The sequence below is a fragment of the Oncorhynchus nerka genome, linkage group LG28 (assembly GCF_034236695.1).
Source record: "Oncorhynchus nerka isolate Pitt River linkage group LG28, Oner_Uvic_2.0, whole genome shotgun sequence".
NCBI classification, from domain to species: Eukaryota; Metazoa; Chordata; class Actinopteri; order Salmoniformes; family Salmonidae; genus Oncorhynchus; species Oncorhynchus nerka.
The window spans coordinates 46,186,487-46,214,103 of record NC_088423.1 but is presented as its reverse complement, the minus strand read 5'-3'; the positions used below and the strand labels follow the sequence as shown (position 1 = coordinate 46,214,103).

Genomic DNA, 27,617 nt, shown 5'->3' with positions numbered 1-27,617 from the left:
ACAGCAGGTAGATGGAGATGAATTGACAGATAACTTAGATTAGTATCTGTATCCATGCTCGTGCATGATTCCCTTCGAGTCAATAGCCTCAGGTCCGGATTGAGTACTGTATATCACTGCTGTGCAGTGTCACAATGACGCTCTCTACCCCACCACATCCAGGGCTTGTGCCTGAGTCCGGCCTACATGGATGGAAGTGGAGATTGCGTTCGAGATGGGTCCTGAGAGAATCTTACCGAACTCTGAGGAGGAGCTAGGCCAGGAGCGGCCGTCGGACGCTGGGGTCCCTGAGGTGGGCGGGGAGTGGAGTGGAGAGGAGGAGGATGATAATGGAGGTTACTATTACCAGCCACTAAACCAGGACCCTGATGGACTAAATGCTGCACCAGGGGACCATCCTGAGGATATGCCCCCAGTTGCAGAGCAACTGCAAGAAGTCCAGGAGAGAATAGAGGTATCGAACTCTATATTCTGAATATGATCAGTTTAGTTTTTCAATCAGTGTCATGTGTTTATCATCTCTATAAAGACAAGTCAGTGAAATGTTAGCTGTCATGTTGCTTGTCAAGACATTTATCAAACTTGATTGACTTCCCCACAGTTGATGGGCTTGCATCTTCCCCAGCCCCCTCCCCCAGATAGTGATGAAGACTCAGGAGCACACAGCAGCGCAGCCTCCATCCCCATGGATGAAGGTGAGGACGCAGCCTTGCTTAGTTCATCCATAGTACCCCTACATACAGGGGGATACTCATAATGCCTTAGGATTGACCATAGCTCTTAGAATCATGATGTTTCAATCAAATGCTCTCTGAATGTAGTGCCTTGTACTGATGTCCATCCCTTCCTTCAGACCACGTGGAGCTGGTGAAGAGGACCATGGCAGCAGTGGCCCTGCCCTCTCTGGCCATCCCGGCCTGGGCTCAGGAGATCTCGGACGACCAGTGGAAGGACATGGTCCAGCAGACGCTCCAGACTCGCCAAAGCTCAGAAGGCCTGAGGCTAGAGCACAAATAAGACTGAATTGCCTCCTTCCCTCAGTCTCTTTAACTCTGTCCTGCATTTCACCAACACATTTACCCCAGGGGAGTCTGCACTGAGGTCCTCTCTGAGCAGGTGTTAGGTGTCTCAATTCTCAAGAGATTGAACTCCTCTACGTCCAATTCTCATTAATGATATTTCTGATGAATATTTGTTTTTCAAAGGAGGCTCTTGGTACCTACTACACCTAACTTGCTGCTTAAGGTCATTTGTAGGGTTTGTGAAGGAGTTCGAATGAGTATAGTATATTTTGTCTCTCAGATCAGGCAAACTCTTACCGTTTCTGCTCAGGAGGAACTTGAATCAGTGTACTGGAGTACGTATGAGGCTCAATGACAGTTTGGCCGTGAGTACAGAAGCACTATTATACCCCCCATATGCTTCCTGAGACATTCCAACCACCCTTTCCAACATCCGATCACCTTTGTTTGTTTTTAATGTGATACTTTCTATTGGTTGTGATTACCATATTATAATACTATTAAATCAGTTTTTGTTGAATGTAATATATAAGCTGTCCGGTTTATTAGGTACACCACCCATTCACGAAAATTGATAGTTTCTACAGACAGTGAGTCATGTGGCTTGCTATATAAAGCAGGCCTTCAGTTACTGTTCGATTAAATGTTAGAATGGGCAAAACGAGTGACCTAAGCGACTTAGAGCGTGGTATGATCGTCAGTTCCAGTATCTCAAACTGCAGCCTTCATGGGCTTTTCACGCATAAGTGTTTAGGGCTTCCTGAGAATGGAGCGACAAACAAAAACATCCAGTCAGCGAAAACATCTCGGAACACACAAGGATCAACGAGTTGTCACTGATGGGCTATTGCAGCAGACGACCGCACCGGGTTCCACTCATATCAGCTAAAAACAAGAGGTGGCTCCAGTTGGCATGTGATCACCATTACTGGACAATTGGTGATTGGTAGAATATTGCCTGCTCTGACAAAACCTGGTTCCCCATGCTAATAGCAGTCAGGATTTGGCGTAAGCATGAGACCATGGACCTATCCTGCCTGGTGTCAATGGTAAAGGCCGGTGGTGTGCCGCCGTCCAATCTGTAGCAATGGCATGTTGGCATGTTGCTATAGTGTTAGCATGGACCAACATCCCTGTGGTACTTTTCCAACTCAGAATCCACCCCCAGAATAATTTAGGCTGTTCTGGAGAGAAACGGGACTCCGACCGGTACTAGATGGGTGTACCTAATAAACTGGCCAGTGAGTATATGGGCATAAATTAACAATGGAAATTTCAGTCTTTCTTGTACCATGAATTCTGCATAGGGTCATTAGCTAGTTCAATCAATGATGGATATTGTTTGTGAGGATAACAGATTCCCAAACTCAATGGATGTCCACTATTTTTTTACTTTATTTTGTTCTGTACATACATGAACATCTGTACAAAATATGACTTTCATACTATGTAATGCTCTACATAATTAAAGTAAAACATATGTACATATGACCTGGAAAGCAGCTTAAGATTAGTGTCAGACCTGGTGGGGGTGGGGTGGAGAGAGACCCTTTGTTTAAAAAAAAAAGTCCTCTTCAGTTTGTGTGTGGCTGCTGGACAAACTGAGCCATTTCATGTCATCAGTCACCACCCAGCCATGGCATTGTAGTGCCCTGGTACAATGCTACCTATCTCTTGTAGTCTGGAATGTCTCAACAGCTACTTTCTGGAAGCATGGCCAATAGGAATGCATGTGCCTTGCTCAGTCAGGTGAGAGAACAGTAATACATTATTTCTATTAAGAATTAATATTTAAAACTATATTGCGACTTATTGATATACTGTTTATAATTACAAATGTCTCATGCACAGGTAACATTTTCAAACCTCACCAGAAGACAATTTAGAGCATAGGTCTTCGGTGCAGACAAGACTTGGTAAATCCAATCTGAGCTGATGAGATTTTTGTTCCACCGAGGGAGAATGTAGAGGTTATCGCTACTGTATTTTTATGTGTCAGGATAAACATGTTAGGAATCCAACTCAGATGATATAAAATGCAGCTCGGATTTAGACTGCTCTAACGTTATGACTGTAAGGTCATGTTGAGGGAGGGAACTCTTTGGCAGCCAGCCTCTAAGTATGTGTGCGATGACGACTCACTTTGCCCAGCAGCCTTAGGAGTGAGTAATTCCCCACTGTTGGGTGTGATTGACAGACAACTCAATAGACGAGACCATACGACAAAGAAATGACCTCACGCAGCAAGTGGAAGAAAACAAACCAGAAACAAAAAGGAGGGAGGAGTAGTAAGGGGGGTGAGTGGGATTAACCTACAGGACAAGGGGGTGGTAGGGGTGCACCCCTCAGCAATATACATTACAATATACAGTACACATTTGCAACAGTAACCACAGCCTTTCCTTTTTCCCATATGGGCTAGTAAAGCAATTCTATATTTTTTTATCTGTAGATAGTCCTATGAGGAGGATTGTTTTGCGCACTTCCATACACCATTCAAGTGCATGAGTTTGTTTCAACTAAAAATATTGCTTAGGTTAGGAAAGAGACCTATTGAATCAAGCCGGTTTAGAGGAGAAAGGGGAATATGATATTTTGTAGAGATTCCCTACACTTGAACCGAAAAAACTGTTTTCCTTTCCGCAATGAGGCGACCTCAACAGAGGTGCATTTTCATAAATCCACAAACGCATAAGATAGAAAGGCCAGAAGATGGCTACAGAGGAATAACTAAAGAGGCAGAGGAGATGTTACCCATTGGGCCAGAAACATTAATAAACACAAATATAATTATGAAGGAAGGAATGGATGTATAACAATCATGACAGTCAGAGTCTGGACAGAGCAGAGTGAGAAGGTTATCTTTAAGAAAACTGAGAAAAGGATGGACGGACACTGCAGCAGCTTATGGTTGCCTTTCCTAAAGAGCAACAACTTGAGGACAATATTACCCTGACATCCTATCTTTTTCTTATTGTGTTCATTTAGATTTTAGCCTACTTGGTAAATATGGTCTTCTTCTTGAACTGCACTGTTTGTTAAAAGCTTGTAAGTTAGCATTTCATGGTAAAGTCTACACTTGTTGTATTCAGCATTTCACGGTAAAGTCTACACTTGTTGTATTCGGCGCATGTGGCAAATACAGTTTGATTTGATTTAACTGAATTGGTTTCTGAGGTTTCTTTTTGACACAGCGACATGATTTTGTTTTTGAGCTACACCTCTAGTTATAAAAATACAATAAACATTTTTTCAACAGGAGCTCTATTACAAGTTTAGACATTTGTTCAAAACTTATTCTGTATCTTCAAGTGCTTTATAGTGGACCGGCCGGCTAGGAATTAACATATGAAAAGCCTCATCAGTTCTGTGAACAAGTCTCAAAAACCGACCAAAACAAAAACCACTTCTTAGATCAAGCAGATGATTGTGATTGCTTTCTCACGCCTTTTGGGGGAACTAGGCGAGATATTGGTAGGGGGTGGGGGGGCACCTCGCGGGCAAAAATATTTTATAAGTCATTTCACTCTTTTTGCCATGGGGCAAGAGAGAAATGTGCAGTTTTACAGCTAATTTCCTGCAATTCTACACATGTTGCCATGACTTATGCCATGTTAATATGATATCTATAGTTACCGATCGCTACCTGCACCTACCCGCCTGTCCAACATCACTACTCTGGACGGCTCTGACATAGAATACGTGGACAACGACAAATACTTAGGTGTCTGGTTAGACTGTAAACTCTCCTTCCAGACCCATATCAAACATCTCCAATCCAAAGTTAAATCTAGAATTGGCTTCCTATTTCGCAACAAAGCATCCTTCACTCATGCTGCCAAACATATCCTTGTAAAACTGACCATCCTACCAATACTCGACTTTGGCGATGTCATTTACAAAATAGCCTCCAATACCCTACTCAACAAATTGGATGCAGTCTATCACAGTGCAATCCGTTTTGTCACCAAAGCCCCCATATACTACCCACCATTGCGACCTGTACGCTCTCGTTGGCTGGCCCTCGCTTCATACTCGTCGCCAAACCCACTGGCTCCATGTCATCTACAAGACCCTGCTAGGTAAAGTCCCCCCTTATCTCAGCTCGCTGGTCACCATAGTATCTCCCACCTGTAGCACACGCTCCAGCAGGTATATCTCTCTAGTCACCCCCAAAACCAATTCTTTCTTTGGCCGCCTCTCCTTCCAGTTCTCTGCTGCCAATGACTGGAACGAACTACAAAAATCTCTGAAACTGAAAACACTTATCTCCCTCACTAGCTTTAAGCACCAACTGTCAGAGCAGCTCACAGATTACTGCACCTGTACATAGCCCACCTATCATTTAGCCCAAACAACTACCTCTTTCCCAACTGTATTTAATTAATTTATTTATTTTGCTCCTTTGCACCCCATTATTTTCATTTCTACTTTGCACATTCTTACATTGCAAAACTACCATTCCAGTGTTTTACTTGCTATATTGTATTTACTTTGCCACCATGGCCTTTTTTGCCTTTACCTCCCTTCTCACCTCATTTGCTCACATTGTATATAGACTTGTTTATACTGTATTATTTACTGTATGTTTGTTTTACTCCATGTGTAACTCTGTGTCGTTGTATCTGTCGAACTGCTTTGCTTTATCTTGGCCAGGTCGCAATTGTAAATGAGAACTTGTTCTCAACTTGCCTACCTGGTTAAATAAAGGTGAAATAATGTTTTTTTTTTTTTTTTAAATTTTAACTGCTGATACACAACCAAATATCTCAATTCCACCTTGTGTATTCTACTATTCTAACACTCAACAGTAAATTGAGACCCGGACTGACTGCCCTGCATACACCAATTATCTAGGCTTACAATCATGCTATTAGCTTACGACTAATAAACAGGGAGAATGTAATTCAACAGATGCTGTAAGGCCATGATTTAAGGATGCAAAGCGGTGACTTCATGAAGCTACAACTAAAGAGTGAGAAAAACTGGTTTCATGGAAGAGACTGACATACATGAATTAAATTAAGATAAAGGCAGCCATCTTGATTCCTAGTCCTCTCATGTCATTGCTTTGCCTTGTAAGCTTTGTGTCCCAGACTTGGCTTCCCCAAAATGTACTAGGCTGCCTGGACATGAACTGACAGTTTTTTTTAGTTTTTTTTTTAACAGAGCAGAATCACTACTTCCACTGGACATCCAGCTAGACTAGAGCATGGCCCTATTTTCCACCAATCAGATAACCCACACCTCCTCACTCCAGACAAGCTAGCGGGACCGCCACTCACTCGACTGCCCTCTATAGGTAATGCTTTGGTCGTTCCCTTTCAGCACAGCAGATCACAGTAGGAGGGAGGAACATGAGGACAACCAAAACCAATCCGAAAGGAAACAGAAACAAAACAAAGAAACATGCTTCACGGATGCTTACACTTAATACTCCTGTTGTATAATGGTTGTCCTCGTGCAACCTAACAATCAGCCCACTGTAGTCAAGTATATGTGAGTATTTGGAAGTTGGAACAATTTGTACGTCTGTGTGTATGTTCTTATGTGTGCGTATAGGAGTGTGTGTTCTTGTCTAACTCTGATGGCCTTGGTTTTCTGCAGATGGGGATCTCCGGCAGAGATTGAGGGGTGGAGGGGGAGGAGAAGCAGAGGCGAAGAGGGGGCTATCAGGTGTACAGTAGGCGACTGTTTGGATGAGAGACGGACAGGAGGGGAGTTAGGCATGGAGGGTGCCACTGCTCCCTGGTCAGAGGGCCTCCTCGTTGGCCGTCAGATACTCCTCTGCTCGCTTGTGTTGCTCCAGGGCTTTTATAGTGTACACGTCCTGCGGCAGCTCCGACTTCCGCCGCATCAACACCTTGTCTTTCTTGATGTCCTTCATCCCCTATGGAAGAATATACGTAGAGCAAAGTGAGACTGTTAGTTCAGGGCCATATCCAACACAGCAATGAAACTTTTCAAATGGACAGACGGGGACTGGTGAATTCTGAAACTGACATGAGTTGAAGAATTAGTTTACAACTTTAAAAAACGTAGAAAGACAAAAAGAAATGAACATGTGAAAGAAAAGTGTTGATTTTTCTTGATTCATTGATTGGCTGGTAGGTGTATTAATACTAGGCTGGGACAACAGCCTGCAGGGTGTACTGTATGTGGCTACGGGGGGTGCGAGTACATACCTGTGATTCAACAAATTTAGGCCTTGACGATCAATTGATTAGTAAGTTACTAGGCTGGGGAAAAAGCCTGCAGGTGGGCATATGTAGAGAGTGGTGTACCTCGATGTGTGCTGGTAGTTGTACCTGTGTGGCCTCTGTCTCGACAGTCTTCTTCAGCAGCTGAATGTCCTCAGCAGTGGGCGTCTCCGTCTCCATGGAGTACAAGGGCACCCCTCCCGGACTCTCATTGTACATCATGTACTGGAAAATTACAGATAGAAACAAATGAGTTGGATCTGGTCTGGATACCGACTGTGAAACACACCCACGAATGTACCAAGATCAACATCAGACAGCCCATTGAATTCAGTAAGAAAAGAAGCAGACCTCTTCTTGTGGGTGGAGACCAGGTCGGAGTTTGCTAACCTGCAGATAAAGCATAGGTTAAAAGACAGATATTTGCTCTCTCTCAGTCAGACACTAGGCAGGTTTCCATTGACCCAGGTTTAATTTGACAAACGCAATGTCGCAACAACAAAGAAACATTGCGACGTGTAAGACGTGTAATGCAAACAGCTGCTATCGGAGAAATGTTCTATCCGTTTTTTTCTTTTGTCAAACTTTCTTCTTTAAACGATGATTGCTGAATCATTTTTGAAGGGACGCAGGGCACGTCAGTACGTGACTATAAAACCCCACTCCACATGTATTTTCTAAACGCCTACTGCTTTCTAAATCTACATTTCAACTCTAAAAATGATGTTTCTATGCAGGACAACGATTGTCCTGACTTTCAAGAATGCCCAAATTGCTTTGCCTTGCTTTTCTGGTTGGCAGGATGCACATTTCACCATTTAATTATATCAGATGTACAGTAGTGCAAGTCTCACCATGCCACGGACCGATGCCATACGCTGGCACATTAGAACCATTACAATATGGCAAATATTAGTCAATTCTTGCTTTCTATCCGTGCTGGCTTTTGTGGACTACGTGACATGAAACAGAGAGGTGGGAGGGCATACGGGCTGTTGACAATTGATTCATTACCTAAATGGATAATAGAAACACTTCAACAATCATTTTATATTTGACAATCTGGGTTTTTGCAGATGTTGTTGTTGTTGTGACGTCATTACATCCAGCTGTTTTTAATAAACACAAGACAGTTAAATGGAAACACACCGTTGCCGGCAATTGTGGCATCTATTTTCTATGCAAACTTTCTAAAATGTTAATGGAAACATAGCTACCGACACACACACACACACATATCTAGGCTACATTCACTAAAGCACAATTCCTCTTAATTAAATCTTCAGCTCTTTGTTCCTGAGCTCTTGGAGCTGGGAATCAGTCACGAGAGTCGATCAATGGTGATAATTAGATGTGTCTGGAACAAAAGGACTTTATGAAGTCAAATTAATTCAAGCATAACCCTGTTTAAAACCCCCTCAAAAATCCCCTCTACCTCTTACTGTACATACAATTTCACACACAACCATAGCAACATAATTACTGAGGACTGGAGTTTTTTCTCCCTTTCGGTTGCTCCTGGCGACAGTGATATTATGGAATGCATTTGGAGAATAATGAGACAGGAAGCGTGTTACTAGGGACCATTAATTTGATACTACATACAACACACTTAAAAAAAAAACTATTACGCAGTGTCCATCTACAAATGTCTAATGTGGAAATAAATAGCACAGTCTCGTTTCCTGAGCCTACTCCCTGGAACAGTGTGATGTGAATGTTCCATAATGCACAGGGATGGGGTTGTGGTGTTTTTTGGCATCCTGCAGTAGGGATCACCTGAGGGTTATGCTTGGCCAGCTCCTCGATCTTGTGCCAGACCTCCTCACGCTCCTTCAGCTTGTACTTCTCTCTGAAAACACATCAGCAACAAAAACAACTTTGAGTTGGAGCCAACCAGGAAATTAGCTGGCTTGGCATTTTACTGTGCTTTGAGGGAGAGGATCAATAGTTCTACATGAAGAAGAAGAGAAGTGGCTGATTTAATAGAGGACCATGCAGATCTCGGAGCCCAGTGGACTCACTTCTGTTTCTCAGCCTTGTACTGCTGGGTGCAGTCATCAAACAGCTTCTGGTTCATCTCCATGAAGAGCTTCAGGGCGTTGTAGATCAGCCCATGGATTGTCCTAGACATAGGAAGGGCATTTAACACACTGCAATATGTGCAGGTTAACATACAATGAATCATTGAAATGCCTTTTTCAGCGAGTGCTGGACATCAATTGTTTTCTGGATTATATTCAAAAGGATCCAGTATCCAATTTGTAAGTCGCTCTGGATAAGAGCGTCTGCTAAATGACTTAAATGTAAATGTATCCCATTTTTTTTTTAGGGGAGAAAAATATTTCTGCACAAAGCGCATGATGTGTTCTTCCCTTACAACAATGAATTGATTTCTTCTCTCAAAATGCGAACCCAGCTATGACAAATAGTTGCCAGGCTTGTTTTGGAGGCACATCAGTTTAGCAGGAGCATTGATCTTTTAAATGGACTTGGATGCAGGGGTCATACTTGTTCCAGTGGCTCTTGGAGTTCTTGTAGAGAGCAGGGAACATGATGGGGAGGATCTTGGCAGCGTTGTCACTGATCAGACTCATGATGTACTCGTTGTTCCAGTAGTACAGCGCCCTCTCTGCCACCTTGAGCACCCAAAAAAAGGAGGCCATCAGACAATACGCCCCTTGTAATCTACCAAGGCAGTCTTCTTCCATTGTGGATACGGTTTAGTTCCTGTGCTTGTTCACTCTGTCCACGACAGAATATCGCACATGATTCTAAGACAAATGACTTTCAATTGGCATGATGTTATTTTTTCCTTCGTGAAGGCAATGCCATATTTTGTTATGTTTGGGCCAGTGAAGCTGAATGAGTAAACACAGCAGTGTGAGTGAGCATGAGGCAGGCGTAGTGTACCTGGAAGTGTGGACTGGAAACACACTTGGCCAGCTGTCTGAACAGCGGCTCCATGACCTTGACGAACTCAGACGGCTCGATGACGTCCAGGATCTCCTCCAGCTCGTTGAGGAACATCACCTCTTTGGGGCTGTGGGTCTTAGGCCAGAACTTCAGCAAGCCCATGATCACCTGGGGGGGTCAAATCATTTACACAACATTAACTCTGTATAAAACCATATATTACCCAGCTAAGAACCTTTGGCTGACAATCCCCAGTTGAAGACATGCCAAACTCACTGGTTCAGTTAGACTACTGTCCTTTTCCAAGAACTGCACGACGCAATACGCCAGCTGTGGAGAGAGATGAACAAGTTGTGCGAGTGAGAGCATTTCAGCAGGAGCTGATATAGGAGGGTCATGTCTGACCCTCACACTGTGTAAGGGAGGGGGCCTGTCAGGGCACTATGGTACCTGTGGGTGGTAGACGCTGAGTGACTTCACTTTGTGAAGCGGCAACAGCACTCGAATCAAGAACATCTTGTGCTCCTCTTTCAATGGCAGGGCAAAGCCGTTGATTATGCTGGGGACGAGGGACAAGGGGAGACTTGTTTTAGATTCATCTTCTTTTTTTAATTGTAAAAGAGATGTGTTGACGGGATAGTACACCGTGCACTCACCTTCCTAAGATCTCTAAGAGCTCGGCGATTCCATTGTGATGCTCGGTTTCATATATAAACCTGCAATATGAGAGCAGGCCAAGGTCAACTAAAAGGGCACAGACAACAGATATACTGACACATTTTCTACATGCAACTTCAACATTCGACAACCTTGCAGGTCTTCTGTGTTGCAGTTACAGGATCTATTCTCCACAAGAACTGACAGACTCTCTCGAACTCTGAATAGATTTCAATGGCGAGACAGACACATAGAAATAGAGTAACTAAAAACAGGCATCCCACCCCCCCAAACAAGTCAACGTCCTGTGTCAGGTGGACCGCCAGCCACATGGAGTGTGCCTGTAATTCTATTTCTATAGACCGACTTACCTGGTGTGGAAGGGGGTATAAAAATCCATCTCTCTCACCTGTAGAATATGTTGTTGATCTGTCTGCGGATGTAGGCCCGAAGACCCAGGAACTTGCCGTAGATCCTGTGGAGGATGGTCTTCAGGAAGTCCCGCTCCCTGGGGTCTTCACTGTCAAACAGCTCCAGTAGCTGTGGGGAGGAATGGGGGGGGGGGGGGGGGTTGGCATGATCAGACATCTAATGTGTCAAACATCAATGCATATTCGAGAAACTAGCACCGCAATTCAATACAAAAGATACAAATGGGATGCTTGCAATTGTAGGAGTAAAAATACTTGGAAAATCAGGCAAAGTTCGAAAATACTCATCACCAGACAAAACACACACGACTTTCATTGACCAACACGCTGAAGTGTTCAAGACAACGTGGCACACAGTATCAGGTGGTGCGGTGAAAACAAAACTCGATTTCTATGAGATGTCATAGCGGCTGGGTTTCCCCATAACATAATGCAAAGCGATGCGTGTCTGGAGCTCAGGCCAGCACTCACAGTGATTAGGCTGACTAAAGTCATTATTAATATTCACTCCCAGCAGCGGTGGATGGGAAGCATCATGTGGTCAGATGGAGAAGAGTGACCCCTGCTAATTCCCTCTCAGCTCTCATGTCTCGCTACTGTGTGGGAGGGAGACGGAAGCTGGCCAGGGTATGAGTAAACACGCATACACACATCACTAGATGGCTACCACCCGGTTCCTCAACCCTGCACCTTTGAGGCTGCTGCCCTATATACATAGAATCACTGGTAACTTTAATAAATGGAACACTAGTCACTATAATAAATGTTTACATACTACTTTACTCATTTCATATGTGTATGCTGTATTATATTGTTCTGTATTTTAGTCAATGCCACTCCGACATTGCTCGTCCTAATATTTATACATTTATGTATCGTTATAAATACTACTGCACTGTTGGAGCTAGCCTTTCGCTACAAGCCTTTCGCCACACCCGCAATAACATCTGCTAAATATGTGTGACCACTAAAATGTGATTTGATTTCATACACACACGTAAACAGCATCATTGCTGACTGCCTGGGCGCTAGGATTGTATGCATATTGCCAAGTAGTGGCAGATTTAGGCACTGATAAGTGCCTAAATTGGAACGCAGTGGCTGTACAGTAACATGCTGGAAATGACGTCAGAGCTCAGGCTCTGCGCGTCACAGCGCGGTGTGTGTTTTGACTGACAGCCGTTCTGAACCTGAGCGCAGCGCGCGACAAGTAGTTCCCTCCCGTGAAATTGGACAACTTTTGCAAATCTTTCATTGTCGGAGTGAGGGAAATGCTGTACATTAAGAGGAGACAGTGAAGATTACAAGAAATAGCGCTTTGATGTCATACAAGCAAGCCAAATGCAATTCACATTTCCATACCATAAATCTCATGTCGTAACGTTTTTGATCATCATGCTTGACGTACAGTTTACAAGATGACATGGCGTCATACCCTGAGTAACTCTGAACAGAATGAGCCCGTTTGTCTATGGTGAGGAAAATTTGCCGCAGAACACACACCTGAATGCACTCATGACTTTTGCTTCTATTCGCACCAAAATTGCAATCTGTTTCTCTGAATTGTCTTTTGAAAGCCTGACACTGTAAGATCTAGTCATGTTGGCAACAGAACAAGCTTTTAAACGATGCCCACCTGACCCAGATTGTCGTGTTTTGGATTACGTAAACAACAACAGTAATTGTGTGACGGCAGGGATGCAAGGTTGTGTTCCAAACAAAACAATATAAGTGTGCTTGCTTTAGTTCCTCAAAGGCATCGCTAGGAGAGCCCCAAAAAAAACACCTTATAGTTGAAGACTCTTCTTTAAGTCATAAAAGTGCATTGAAATTGCTTAGGAACTGTGCAGTTTGGAGAGGTGTGTGTGGCCACTTGGAGACACCAGTTAGTCCTCTCACTCAAAGCCGTGTCATTATTTTGTCTTATGTTGCACCTACCCAACATTTCCTAGGAATAGTCTTATATTACTGAATGTATCCAGAATATTTTCAGTAAGTGCAGTAAATGTAAAATGCACATAAAATCAACAGTGTAATGTTTGGATTCCCTGTTGTGTTCTCAACTTTGGTCTAATAATTTCCCCATCATCTCCAAACTGTTCCATTTCAATTGTTACCATGCATATGCATTTCATATTGATTTTGTAAAAAACATTTCAATTTAGCCCCATCCATATAGGTCAAGTCCCAAGAGTGTAAAGGGTTAGATATTTCAACAGCTCAGCAGTTACAGGGAGCACAGTTTGTGTTGTAACCAGAGGGATACTTACAGACAATACAAACTTTTGGTCAATGTATTTTTTGGCGACATTAGGCTGGAAATCGGGGGACTCCAGGAATCGTAAGAAGAATTCATACACCAGCTGGAGAGAAGAAGCAAAAGAGGACAAACGTTGGTGTGATTTAAGGCGGACAATACTGCATGGAAATAGCTTTTTTCTAGTCTTAAAATTCCAAATTCAAGAAGAGAAATAAAAAAAAACGTCACCTGTAGGTGTGGCCAAGCAGCCTCCAGTGTGGGCTCGTCCTCTTCTGGGTCAAACTCAGCCCCCGTGGGGTTGGAGGATGGTGGCAGGGTCCTGAACAGGTTGATTGAAAACTGAACAAGGCAGAGGAGAGGTGTCAGTCAACATGGCAACAAATCAACAACGCTAAAGCTATCCTCCGATTTGCACATTTAGGAAAACACAGCACAATCCATCCGATAGTCTTGTACCACACAAAAGGAATGACATTCACTAGATCAGAGCACAAATCATTTGACAAACGGGTGGTGTCGAGAGAGGACCCAAGTGGGCCCTGGTAAAAGCCGTTTAGGTTAGCCCTGCTAACACGGCCACTGGGAGAGCTGCAGCTGACATAAAGCAACGCTTCCCCAGCACCTAGTTCCTGTCGGGGCCTGAGGCTGCCACCGCACAGATCCCCTCTGGCACTGAGGAAAGAGAGATGCTGGAAATAGCCTGCATGGCTACATAGCTCCAGAGACGCACCTCAGCATCGTTACAGAATGCTCACAACGGGAGAGAGAGGGAGAGACGACAGCAGCAAGATGAAAGGGAGAAGGTGGTGGATAATTGATCACCCCCCAGCGCACACTTATTACTCGTTGAGCACAGCGCAAAAATGTGTCACAAGTGGAGAGGGAGAGAGGGCCTCAGAGGTAGACAGGGCTCTAACTCCTCTAGCTCCACAATGAGATAGGGTGCAGGCCAGGCAGCAGGCTGTGCCCTCCCTGGAAGCCTGTGTTTCAGACATAAGGAAGTGGGTGGCGGCAAATGTTTTACTTTTAAACTGGGAGAAAACAGAGAGGCTAGTTCTAGGTCCCAAGAAAAAAAGAGATATCGTGTTGGATCTGACAATTCATCTTGATGGTTGTACAGTCGTCTCAAACGAAACCGTGAAGGACCTCGGCGTAACTCTGGACCCTGATCTCTCTTTTGACGAACATATCAAGACTGATTCAAGGACAGCATTTTTCCATCTACGTAACATTGCAAAAATCTGAAACTTTGTCCAAAAAATTATGCAGGAAAATTCATCCATGCTTTTGTCACTTCTAGATTAGACTACTGCAATGCTCTACTATCCAGGCTAACTGGATAAAGCACTAAATAAACTTCAGTTTGTGCTAAACACAGCTGCTTGATTCTTGACTAGAACCAAAAAATTGATCATATTACTCCAGTGCTAGCCTCTGGCTTCCTGTTAAGGCTACGGATGATTTCAATGTTTTATTGCTAAGCTACAAAGCATTACATGGGCTTGCTCCTACCTATCTTCCCAATTTGGTCCTGCCGTACATACCTACACATACGCTACGGTCACAAGACGCAGGCCTCAATGTCCCTAGAATTTCTAAGCAAACAGCTGGAGGCAGGGCTTTCTCCTATAGAGCTCCATTTCTATGGAATGGTCTGCCTATCCATGTGAGAGGTGCAGACTTGGTCTCGACCTTTAAGTCTTTATTGAAGACTCATCTCTTCAGTAGGTCCTATGATTGAGTGTAGTCTGGCCCAGGGTTGTGAAGGTGAACGGAAAGGCACTGGAGTGACAAACTGCCCTTGCTGTCTCTGCCTGGCCGGTTCCCCTCTCTCCACTGGGATTCTCTGCCTCTAACCCTATTACAGAGGCTGAGTCACTGGATTACTGGTGCCCTTCCATGCCGTCCCTAGGAGGGGTGCGTCACTTGAGTGGGTTGAGTCACTGACGTGATCTTCCTGTCCGGGTTGGCGCCCCCCCTCAGGTTCGTGCCGTGGGGGAGATCGTTGTGGGCTATACTCGGTCTTGTTTCCTGGTAGTAAGTGTGATTATTATTATTTGACCCTGCTGATCATCTATGAATGTTGAACATCTTGACCATGTATTGTCATCTCCACCCGGCACAGCCAGAAGAGGACTGGCCACCACTCATAGCCTGGTTCCTCTCTAGGTTTCTTCCTAGCTTCCGGCCTTACTAGGGAGTTTTTCCTAGCCACCGTGCTTCAACATCTGCATTGCTTGCTGTTTGGGGTTTTAGGCTGGGTTTCTGTATGGCACTTTGTGACATCTGCAGATGCAAAAATGGCTTTATAAATGCATTTGATTGACTGATTGAGGGGAGGAGAGAACTACAAGGGGAAGGAGGGATGTAGAAAATACCTAAGTAGGGAGGAGAGAGGGATAATACCCCAGGAGGCAGGAGAGAGGGAGAATAGCCCAGGAGGCAGGAGAGAGGGAGAATAGCCCAGGAGGAAGGAGAGAGGGAGAATAGCCCAGGAGGAAGGAGAGAAGGAGAATACCCCAGGAGGCAGGAGATAGGAAGAATACCCCAGGAGGCAGGAGAGAGGGAGAATACCCCAGGGGGCAGGAGAGAGGGAGAAAACCCCAGGAGGCAGGAGAGAAGGAGAATACCCCAGGAGGCAGGAGAGAGGGAGAATACCCCAGGAGGCAGGAGAGAGGGAGAATACCCCAGGAGGCAGGAGAGAGGGAGAATACCCCAGGAGGCAGGAGAGAGGGAGAATACCCCAGGACGTAGGAGAGAGGGAGAATACCCCAGGAGGCAGGAGAGGGAGAATACCCCAGGAGGCAGGAGGTAGGAAAGAATACCCCAGGAGGTAGGAAAGAATACCCCAGGAGGCAGGAGAGGGGGAAAATACTCCAGGAGGCAGGAGAGAGGGAGAATACTCCAGGAGGCAGGAGAGAGGGAGAATACCCCAGGAGGCAGGAGAGAGGGAGAATACCCCAGGAGGCAGGAGAGAGGGAGAATACCCCAGGAGGCAGGAGAGAGGGAGAATACCCAAGGAGGCAGGAGAGAGGGAGAATACCCCAGGAAGCAGGAGAGAGGGAGAATACCCCAGGAAGCAGGAGAGAGGGAGAATACCCCAGGGGGCAGGAGAGAGGGAGAATACCCCAGGAGGCAGGAGAGAGGGAGAATACCCCTAGGAGGCAGGAGAGAAGGAGAATACCCCAGGAGGCAGGAGAGAGGGAGAATACCCCAGGAGGCAGGAGGTAGGAAAGAATACCCCAGGAGGCAGGAGAGAGGGAGAATACCCCAGGAGGCAGGAGGTAGGAGAATACTCCAGGAGGCAGGAGAGGGGGAGAATACCCCAGGAGGCAGGAGAGAGGGAGAATACCCCAGGAGGCAGGAGAGAGGGAGAATACCCCAGGAGGCAGGAGAGAGGGAGAATACCCCAGGAGGCAGGAGAGAGGGAGAATACCCCAGGAGGCAGGAGGTAGGAAAGAATACCCCAGGAGGCAGGAGAGAGGGAGAATACCCCAGGAGGCAGGAGGTAGGAAAGAATACCCCAGGAGGTAGGAAAGAATACCCCAGGAGGCAGGAGAGGGGGAAAATACCCCAGGAGGCAGGAGAGAGGGAGAATACTCCAGGAGGCAGGAGAGAGGGAGAATACCCCAGGAGGCAGGAGAGAGGGAGAATACCCAAGGAGGCAGGAGAGAGGGAGAATACCCAAGGAGGCAGGAGAGAGGGAGAATACCCAAGGAGGCAGGAGAGAGGGAGAATACCCAAGGAGGCAGGAGAGAGGGAGAATACCCCAGGGGGCAGGAGAGAGGGAGAATACCCCAGGAGGCAGGAGAGAGGGAGAATACCCCTAGGAGGCAGGAGAGAAGGAGAATACCCCAGGAGGCAGGAGAGAGGGAGAATACCCCAGGAGGCAGGAGGTAGGAAAGAATACCCCAGGAGGCAGGAGAGAGGAAAGAATACCCCAGGAGGCAGGAGAGAGGGAGAATACCCCAGGAGGCAGGAGGTAGGAAAGAATACTCCAGGAGGCAGGAGAGGGGGAGAATACCCCAGGAGGCAGGAGAGAGGGAGAATACCCCAGGAGGCAGGAGAGAGGGAGAATACCCCAGGAGGCAGGAGAGAAGGAGAATACCCCAGGAGGCAGGAGAGAAGGAGAATACCCCAGGGGGCAGGAGAGAGGGAGAATACCCCTAGGAGGCAGGAGAGAAGGAGAATACCCCAGGAGGCAGGAGAGAGGGAGAATACCCCAGGAGGCAGGAGGTAGGAAAGAATAACCCAGGAGGCAGGAGAGGGGGAGAATACCCCAGGAGGCAGGAGAGGGAGAATACTCCAGGAGGCAGGAGAGGGGGAGAATACCCCAGGAGGCAGGAGAGAGGGAGAATACCCCAGGAGGCAAGGGAGAGGGAGAATACCCCAGGAGGCAGGAGAGAGGGAGAATACCCCAGGAGGCAAGAGAGAGGGAGAATACCCCAGGAGGCAAGAGAGAGGAGAATACTCCAGGAGGCAGGAGAGAGGGAGAATACCCAGGAGGTAGGGAGGGAGAATACCCCAGGAGGCAGGAGAGAGGAGAATACCCCAGGAGGCAGGAGAGAGGGAGAATACTCCAGGAGGCAGAGAGAGGGAGAATACCCCAGGAGGCAGGAGAGAGGGAGAATACCCAGGAGGCAGAGAGAGGGAGAATACCCAAGGAGGCAGGGAGAGGAGAATACCCCAGGAGGCAGGAGAGAGGAGAATACCCAAGGAGGCAGGAGAGAGGGAGAATACCTCAGGAGGCAGGAGAGAGGGAGAATACCCCAGGGGGCAGGAGAGAGGGAGAATACCCCAGGAGGCAGGAGAGAGGGGAGAATACCCCAGGAGGCAGGAGAGAAGGAGAATACCCCAGGAGGCAGGAGAGGAGAATACTCCAGGAGGCAGGAGGTAGGAAAGAATACCCCAGGAGGCAGGAGAGAGGGAGAATACCCCAGGAGGCAGGAAAGAATACTCCAGGAGGCAGGAGAGGGGAGAATACCCCAGGAGGCAGGAGAGGGAGAATACTCCAGGAGGCAGGAGAGAGGGAGAATAACCCAGGAGGCAGGAGAGAAGGAGAATACCCCAGGAGGCAGGAGAGAGGAGAATACCCCAGGAGGCAGGAGAGAGGAGAATAACCCAGGAGGCAGAGAGAGGGAGAATACCCCAGGAGGCAGGAGGTAGGAGAATACCCCAGGAGGCAGGAGAGAGGAGAATACCCCAGGAGGCAGGGAGAGGGAGAATACCCCAGGAGGCAGGAGAGAAGGAGAATACCCCAGGAGGCAGGAGAGAGGGAGAATACCCCAGGAGGCAGGAGAGAGGAAAGAATACCCCAGGAGGCAGGAGAGAGGGAGAATACCCCAGGAGGCAGGGGAGAGGGAGAATACCCCAGGAGGCAGGGGAGAGGGAGAATACCCCAGGAGGCAAGAGAGAGGGAGAATACCCCAGGAGGCAAGAGAGAGGGAGAATACTCCAGGAGGCAGGAGAGAGGAGAATACTCCAGGAGGCAAGAGAGAGGGAGAATACCCCAGGAGGCAGGAGAGAGGAGAATACCCCAGGAGGCAGGAGAGAGGAGAATACTCCAGGAGGCAGTAGAGAGGGAGAATACTCCAGGAGGCAAGAGAGGGAGAATAACCCAGGAGGCAGGAGAGAGGAGAATACTCCAGGAGGCAAGAGAGAGGGAGAATACCCCAGGAGGCAGGAGAATACCCCAGGAGGCAGGAGAGAGGAGAATACTCCAGGAGGCAGGAGAGAGGGAGAATACCTCAGGAGGCAAGAGAGAGGGAGAATACCCCAGGGGGCAGGAGAGAGGGAGAATACCCCAGGAGGCAGGAGAGAGGGAGAATACCCCAGGAGGCAAGAGAGAGGGAGAATACCCCAGGAGGCAGGAGAGAGGAGAATACTCCAGGAGGCAGGAGAGAGGAGAATACCCCAGGAGGCAGGAGAGAGGAGAATACTCCAGGAGGCAGAGAGAGGAGAATACCCAGGAGGCAAGAGAGAGGAGAATACTCCAGGAGGCAGGAGAGAGGGAGAATACTCCAGGAGGCAAGAGAGAGGGAGAATACCCCAGGAGGCAGGAGAGAGGAGAATACTCCAGGAGGCAAGAGAGAGGGAGAATACCCCAGGAGGCAGGAGAGAGGGAGAATACCCCAGGAGGCAGGAGAGAGGAGAATACCCCAGGAGGCAGGAGAGAGGAGAATACTCCAGGAGGCAGAGAGAGGGAGAATACCCCAGGAGGCAAGAGAGAGGAGAATACCCCAGGAGGCAGGAGAGAGGAGAATACTCCAGGAGGCAGGAGAGAGGGAGAATACCCCAGGAGGCAAGAGAGAGGGAGAATACCCCAGGAGGCAGGAGAGGAGAATACTCCAGGAGGCAGGAGAGAGGAGAATACTCCAGGAGGCAGGAGAGAGGGAGAATACTCCAGGAGGCAGGAGAGAGGGAGAATACCCCAGGAGGCAGGAGAGAGGGAGAATACCCCAGGAGGCAGGAGATAGGGTAGGGTTAACTCAGAGGGGAGGAGAGAGGGAGAGATGCCGGGTTTAAAGGCTTCCGGAGGGATTTGGCTCGATCTGACTCATCACCAAAATAAATAATGGACTTTGGAAGCTCCTCAAGGGTTTGATGTTGATTCTCTCCCCCCACTGTGCTGGGTGGAATCCTGAGCGAGGCCAGGCAGAAGTCATTAGAGTCAGGATGTAGCATGGTGAGGTGACAGCATGTTTACACCCACATGTAATTCAAATGTTGGCCCTTCCACATTGTGTCAAGAGAATACAGTGTATTTGGAAAGTATTCAGACCCCTTCCCCACATTTTGTTACGGTACAGCCTTATTTATAATGGATTAAATACATGTTTTCCCCTCATCAATTTACACACAATACCCCATAATGACAAAGCGAAAACAGGTTTTTAGACATTTTTGCTAATTAATACAAAATGTAAAAAAACTGAAATATCACATGTACATAAGTATTAAGACTCTTTACTCAGTACTTCGTTGAAGCACCGTTACAGCCTAGAGTCTTTTTTATTTTATTTGATTATTTTACCTTTATTCAACTAGGCAAGTCAATTCTTATTTTCAATGACGGCCTAGAAACAGTGGGTTAACTGCCTGTTCAGGGGCAGAACGACAGATTTGTACCTTGTCAGCTCGGGGTTTTGAACTTGCAACCTTCCGGTTACTAGTCCAACGCTCTAAGCACTAGGCTACCCTGCCGTCTTCTCGGGTGTGACGCTACAAGCTTGGCACACCTGTATTTGGGAAGTTCTCATATTCTTCTCTGCAGATCAGGTTCACCTTCCAACAGGACAACAACCCTAAGCACACAGCCAAGACAGCGTAGGAGTGGCTTCAGTACAAGTCTCTGAATGTTCTTGAGTGGCCCAGACAGAGCCCGGACTTGAACCCGATCAAACATCTCTGGACAGACCTGAAAATAGTTGTGCAGCAACCCTCCCCATCCAACCTGACAGAGCTTGAGAGTTTTGGGTTTGTCATTATCCTGGATTGCATGTAGTCAATTTTTAAAAAATCTGTTTTTAGAATAAGGCTGTAACATAACAAAATGTGGAAAATGCCAAGGGGTTTGAATACTTTCCGAATACTCTTGTGACTGTGGTGCGACTGCATGCATGTTCACTAGAGTTTGTGTGTGTGTTCTCCTCTTACCATGATGACACCCTCGGGATAGATGGACTCGGTGACCACTTCGCGGTTGTGCGTGATGTACTCCACCATCTCATTCAGACCGGCACGCTTCACCTCCTTGTACTTCAGGTCGCTTAGGGGGTCCGTGACAAAGTCAAAGAGTACGCAGCACTGGCGCAGCTTCTGCACAAACAGCTCTTCCCGGTCGATAAGAGGTGCATCTGAGGATGAGAAGAAAGAGAGAGAGAGAGAGAGAGAAAGCAGGGGGTTAGATCAATGGTATGCTGCATGTCTGGGGGTTAGGCTCGATCAGGGCTCTCCAACCCTGTTCCTCGAGAGCTACCGTTGTGTAGGTTTTCGCTCCAACCCTAATTTAGCACACCTGATTCTAATAATTAGCTGGTTGATAAGCTAATTCAGGTTAGTCACAACTGGGGTTGGACCGAAAACCTACAGGAGGGTAGCGCTCCAGGAATGGGGTTGGGGAGCCCTGGGCTAGCTAGTGATTCTTAACCTTCAGAAAACATTATACACTTGGTCTGTCATTTTGTGATCCCATCCTTTTGTTCATGTTCATTGAGGATAAAGTGTCAGAGTCATACACCCCCCTTCTCCTGGACAATGAACATCAAGGTCTCCTGTGGTTTTCAGCCCCTTCACGGACCTGAGAGACAGGACACGTGTCCACTCACGCAGAGGGCCTCACACTGTACCAGGGAGGAATTCAGACTCCTCCTCACACACAGGCCTATGGGTGGGTCAGTCCATCTAGAGCAGGGATGTCAAATTCATCCCATGGAGGGCGTAGTGTCTGCTGTCTTTTTGTTTTTTTCCTTTCAATTAAGACCTAGACAACCAGGTGAGGGGAGTTCCTTACTAAGGAGTGACCTTAATTCATCAATCGAGTACAAGGGAGGAGCGAAAACCCGCAGACACTCGGCCCTCCGTAGAATAAGTCAGACACGTGACCTAGAGAGTGTGTGACTAGTGTGTTGTTGCATAATGGTAGCCCTTCACACTTAACAAATTGCAGATTTGGGCACTGATAAGCGCCTAAATTGGAATGCGGTGGCTGTACAGTAACATGCTATAAATGAAGTTCGAGCTCAGGCTCTGAGCTTCAAGGGTTTTGACTGACAGACGTTCTGAACTTGAGAACCGCACGCGACAAGAAGTTGCCCTTCACATTTCCATATCATGAAACTCATGTCATATACTGTGTCAACAGTTATGATCACTACGTTTGATGTACAGTTACAAGATGACATGGTATAATACCCTGGGTTGTTTTGAACAGAATGAGCCCGTTTAGCTATTGTGAAAAAAGTTTTCCGCGGAACACGCACATGAACACACTCAGGACTCCGACACACACCAAAATTATGATCCGTTTCTCTGAATTGCCTTGTGAAAGCCTAACACCGTAAGATCGTATTTTATAACTTAGCTAAGTCATGTTGGCAATAGAGCAAGCTTTCAAATGATGCCCACCTGACCCAAGTAGAAGTGTGCTTGCTCTAATTCCAAAAAAAGCACAACTAGGAGAGCTCAAAGAAGCATTTTACAGTTAAATACTCTTCTCTGAGTCATAAAAGTGCACTGAAATGACTTATGAACTGTACACCAGTTTAATCCTCTCACACAAACCCATGTCATTTCTTGTGTTGCACCTACCCCACATTTTCCAGGAATAGTCTTATGTTACTGAATGTATCCAGGGTATTTTCAGATTTCGTGATCAACAAATGAGAGTACAGTAAATATAAAATGCACATAAAATCAACAGTGTAATATTTAGATTCAAGCCTTGTGTCAGGGGAACAGTTGTGTCTTCAACTTTGGTCTAATCATTTTTCCCATAATCTCACTTTTAATTGCTACCATGCTTATGTGTTTCATACAGTATTTCTTCTGTAAGAAACATTTCAATTCAGCCCTAGCCATTTAGGCCAGCGTTTCCCAAACTAGGGGTTGTGGCCCCATGTGTGGTCACCTGCAGGGCCAGACAAAACATGTCTTCCCCATAATTACATAAAAAAAACAGATGACCATGCTTTGTAATGTTTCTAAAACAAGAAATGTATTAGTTAGAAGTAATGTGGCATATTGCTCAATTTAATTTAAATTTGTGACCGGAGCCTTTTAATCAAAATATCAGAGACAAAATGTTCAGCTGGCCATTTAAGGGTGGGAGGTTACCTTGGTAAAGGTGGTCCTGTCACCTGCGTCTGTGTGTGTGTGTGTAATATTTGGGATCTGACCATAGAGTTTCTAAACACAGAGATGCAACATCGTGACACTTCCGGGAACACTTGAGAAGCAGACTAAGTAGGCCAGGCCGGGGTTTGGGGTTTGAGAAGTCAGTTGTTCATTTTCACAAAATCTAAAGGCACAACCTAGATTTGAGCCAATGTCTGAAGTAGTTCAACATGTTATTACTCCTACCTCGTGAAAGACACATTTTCATTTACATCAAAAAAAGCTTTATGTCGAAGGCAGTAGTGGTGTGTTGGTAACAAAAAATAACTAAATAAATCAATGGGGAACCCAAGTCCTGTTCTCGCCATGCCATTAATGACCCCTTAAGGAGACGCCCCAGAACCCTATTTACCCCATTTATTTCCTATGCCTGGTTACATGTCTGTTGAAGACCATGATAATACAGAACGCCGAGGTGAAAACATTGAATCAAATGGTGCAGCATGTCCATAGGCCATACCCACGACGCAGGTTCTGTAAAATGGTGCTCCAAAAGGTTGAGTTAAGGGCCATTGCCATCATGGTGACCCTTGTCATTGAGTGTCAAACCTTCACATAGTGATAACGGGTAATTTACGATTGTAATGTACTAAGTGTAAGAAAATCTAACCCTTTTCCCTCATGTTAATGCTCGTTTGATGAAAATGCTTGGAAGTCATTTTCTTTTAGGTTGAAACGGGGAGGAGATGTGGTGGAAAATGACAAATTAGACAAGCTGTTTTTTACTCGGAGAACTGTCTCTTGTTATATGCTTATGTTTTTTTTTCTAACCAGATACAAACTTGTCTTTGTGTGACTTTAATCATAAGACTGGGCGCACAGCTAAGAGCCGTTTGGGTGCGACCGTACCATGTGACACATCCCCTGTTTTACTATCTGCTAACTGCCACGTATAGAAAGAGGTTGTACTTTTTCTATAAAAGCCGAGACCCAACTCTGTTCGTTGGGCTCTTAACTCTGCACCATTGAGTGATTGTTAACCGCTCCATTTTTGCAAATCGTATAATAAAGTTGTTGTTTGAAGAATATACAGTCTCTCTTCCACAACAATCCGCTCGTAAGACGCTACAGAGGGTAGTGCGTACGCCCAGTACATCACATGGGCCAAGCTTCCTGCCATCCAGGACCTATATACTAGGCGGTGTCAGAGGAAGGCCCCCAAAAATTGTCAAAGACTCCAGTTACCCAAGTCATAGAATGTTCTCTCTGCTACAGCACCCCAAGTGGTACCGGAGTGCCAAGTCTAGGTCCAAAAGGATCTTTAACAGCTTCTTCCCCCAAGCTATAAGACTGCTTAACAAATTAATTACAAAAATTAATCAAATGGCCACCCAGACAAATTACATTGACCCCCCCTTTTATTTTTACAGTCTTGCTACTCGCTGTTAATTATCTATGCATAGTCACTTTACCCCTACCTACATGTATAAATTACCTTGACTAACCTGTACCCCCGCACATTAACTCCCCGATACCCCCTGAATATAGCCTCGTTATTGTTAGTGTTACATTCTATTACATGTTTTACTTTAGTTTATTTAGTAAATATTTTCTTAACTATTTCTCGAACTGCATTGTTGGTTTAAGGGCTATTAAGTAAGTAAGCATTTCACGGTAAGGTCTACACCTGTTGTATTCAGCACATGTGAAAAAATAAAATGTTATTTGATTTTAAGTAGAAAAACATGTTGATTCCCCCTACTTGTAGAGAAACGTCAACGCCATCCTCCTCTCTTTAATGTTGATGAAACGGTCCATCACTGTCATACCATACACACTTAAAGAATGTTGCTGTCCAATGTCTACCTGGCTAAAATGCTTACTCGCTAGCCTAACTTCCATTCATGGGCAACGTTAGCAAGTTAACATTAGCCTTCTACATCAAGCTACATATGGAACTTCCATCCACTAAAGCCAGGGGCACAACAATGTATGAATTCATGGTTGGATCAGAATTGCCGTTATAATCATTGGCCAGTAAGGAGAATTAAGTAAAAACAAATCCCAAAAGGGCCAAATCCCTAAGGGCCAATTTTAGCTACCTGGTTAACTAGCCACCGGAGGACAACACAACAAGATGCAACAACTCAAGTTTTTCTGTCAAATGACGAACGCTGTCAATGGGATTTGAAAGGAGTGACGCCAAATCCAAGCTGACTTCCTTTGACACTTTCTTCAGTTGAGCTCACTCAGTTTAGCTCAAAGCCGATACAAATAATTGCCTATACATGTTTTGACAAAGGATGCCAGATGTTCGCTGGCTTCACTTGCCTTAATAAATGCTACAGGCTGCAACAAATGTCAAACTCGTTTAGACTAGGCAGCATCAGATAGATGGCCTAAACGTAGAGAGACAGAGGGGCGCCGTTTCGCTCACTCTTGATTCTTTCTCCTGGGAGATACCGTGCTTTCGGAATGTTTTTTAAATTGATTTCGCCTTTATTTAACCAGGTAGGCCAGTTGAGAAGAAGTTCTCATATTCAACTGCAACCTGACCAAGATAAAGCAAAGCAGTTGCGACAAAAAAACAACAACACAGAGTTACACATGGGATAAACAAAAGTACAGTCAACAACACAATAGAAAAATCTATATACAGTGTGTGCAAATGGAGTAAGGAGGTAAGGCCATAGTAGCGAAGTAATTACAATTTAGCAAATTAATTCAGACCCATTTACTTTTCTATATTTTGTTACATTATAGCCTTCTTCTAAAATTGATGAAAACCCATTTTTACCTCATCAATCTACACAAATCCCCATAATGACAAAGGGAAAACAGCTTTTTAATTTAACGTTTTCAATTGTATAAAAAAACAAAAACAGAAATACCTTATTTACATAAGTATTCAGACACTTTGCTATGAGACTCACTTTACTATGAGCTCAGGTGCATCCCGTTTCCATTGTTCATCCTTGAGATGTTTCGACAACTTGATAGGAGTCCACCTGTGGTAAATTCAATTGGTTGGACATGATTTGGAAAGACATACGCCTGTCTATATAAGGTCCCAAAGTTGACAGTGCATGTCAGAGCAAAAACCAAACCATGAGGTCGAAGGAATTGTCGGTAGAACTCAGAGACAAGATTGTGTCGAGGCACAGATCTGGGGAAGGGTACCAAAACATTTCAGCAGCATTGAAGGTCCCCAAGAACACAGTGGCCTCCATCATTCTTTAATGGAAGAAGTTTGGAAACACCAAGACACTTCCTAGAGCCAAACTGAGCAATCAGTGGAGGACGGCCTTGGTCAGGGAGAAACTGATGGTCACTCTGACAGAGTTACAGAGTTCCTCTGTGGCAATGGGAGAACCTTCCAGAAGGACAACCATCTCTGCAGCACTCCACCAATCAGGCCTTTATGGTAGAGTGGCCCGACGGAAGCCAATCCCCTCAGAAAAAAAGGTACATGACAGCCTGCATAGAATTTGCCAAAAGGAACCTAAAAGACTCTCCGACGATGAGAAACAAGATTCTCTGGTCTGATGAAACCAAGGTTGATCTCTTTGGCCTGAATGCCAAGCATCACATCTGGAGGAAACCTGGCACCATCCCTATGGTGAAGCATGGTGGTGGCAGCATCATGCTGTGGGGATGTTTTTCAGCGGCAGGGACTGGGAGACCAGTCAGGATGGAAAGATGAACAGAGCAAAGTAGAGAGAGAGATCCTTGATGAAAACCTGCTCCAAAGCGTTCAGGACCTCAGACTGGGGTGAAGGTTCACCTTCCAACAGGACAACAACCCTAAGCACACAGCCAAGACAAAATGGCTTCGGGACAAGTCTCTGAATGTCCTTGAGTGGCCCATCCACAGCCTGGACTTGAACCCAAACGGACATCTCTGGAGAGACCTGAAAATAGCTGTTCAGCAACGCTCATCCAGCCAACCTGACAGAGCTTGAGAGGATCTGCAGAGAAGAATGGGAGAACAAATACAGGTGTGCCAAGCTTGTAGCGTCATACCCAAGAAGACTCGAGGCTGTAATCGCTGCCAAATATGCTTCAACAAAGTACTGAGTAAAGGGTCTGAATACTTATGTAAATGTGATATTTAATTATTATTTTTTTTAAACATTTGCAAACATTTCTAAAAACTTGTTTTTTCTTTGTCATTATGGGGTAGTGTGCATAGATTGATGAGGGGAATAAACTATTTAAATCAATTTTAGAATACGGCTGTAACGTAACAAAATTATGTGGTCGACTCCAAAGTGGGGGCTTTTCCTGGCAGCCGGAT

At 45.8% G+C, this 27,617-nt stretch overlaps 2 protein-coding genes across 2 annotated transcripts in view; one reads left to right on the top strand and one right to left on the bottom strand.

Moving 5' to 3' along the window:
• Positions 1-190: 190 nt before the first annotated feature.
• LOC115113306 (male-enhanced antigen 1-like) lies at positions 191-2,513 on the top strand. Its single transcript, XM_029640821.2, has 3 exons — positions 191-454; positions 602-695; positions 854-2,513. Exons 1-3 carry the CDS (start codon positions 191-193, stop codon positions 1,015-1,017), a joined length of 522 nt encoding a protein of 173 aa, XP_029496681.1. The 3' UTR covers positions 1,018-2,513.
• Positions 2,394-27,617, bottom strand: part of LOC115113305 (serine/threonine-protein phosphatase 2A 56 kDa regulatory subunit delta isoform-like) — a 59,460-nt gene continuing 34,236 nt past the window's right edge. Inside the window, exons 4-17 of the mRNA XM_029640820.2 lie at positions 21,143-21,342; positions 13,715-13,825; positions 13,497-13,589; positions 11,205-11,335; positions 10,795-10,854; positions 10,589-10,697; positions 10,415-10,468; positions 10,136-10,306; positions 9,734-9,861; positions 9,247-9,348; positions 9,002-9,074; positions 7,574-7,612; positions 7,331-7,447; positions 2,394-6,912 (exon numbers count right to left, since the gene is read on the bottom strand). Coding sequence (XP_029496680.1) covers positions 6,775-6,912; positions 7,331-7,447; positions 7,574-7,612; positions 9,002-9,074; positions 9,247-9,348; positions 9,734-9,861; positions 10,136-10,306; positions 10,415-10,468; positions 10,589-10,697; positions 10,795-10,854; positions 11,205-11,335; positions 13,497-13,589; positions 13,715-13,825; positions 21,143-21,342 — 1,526 coding nt within the window. The 3' untranslated portion in view covers positions 2,394-6,774. The remainder of the gene's footprint in view (positions 6,913-7,330; positions 7,448-7,573; positions 7,613-9,001; positions 9,075-9,246; positions 9,349-9,733; positions 9,862-10,135; positions 10,307-10,414; positions 10,469-10,588; positions 10,698-10,794; positions 10,855-11,204; positions 11,336-13,496; positions 13,590-13,714; positions 13,826-21,142; positions 21,343-27,617) is intronic.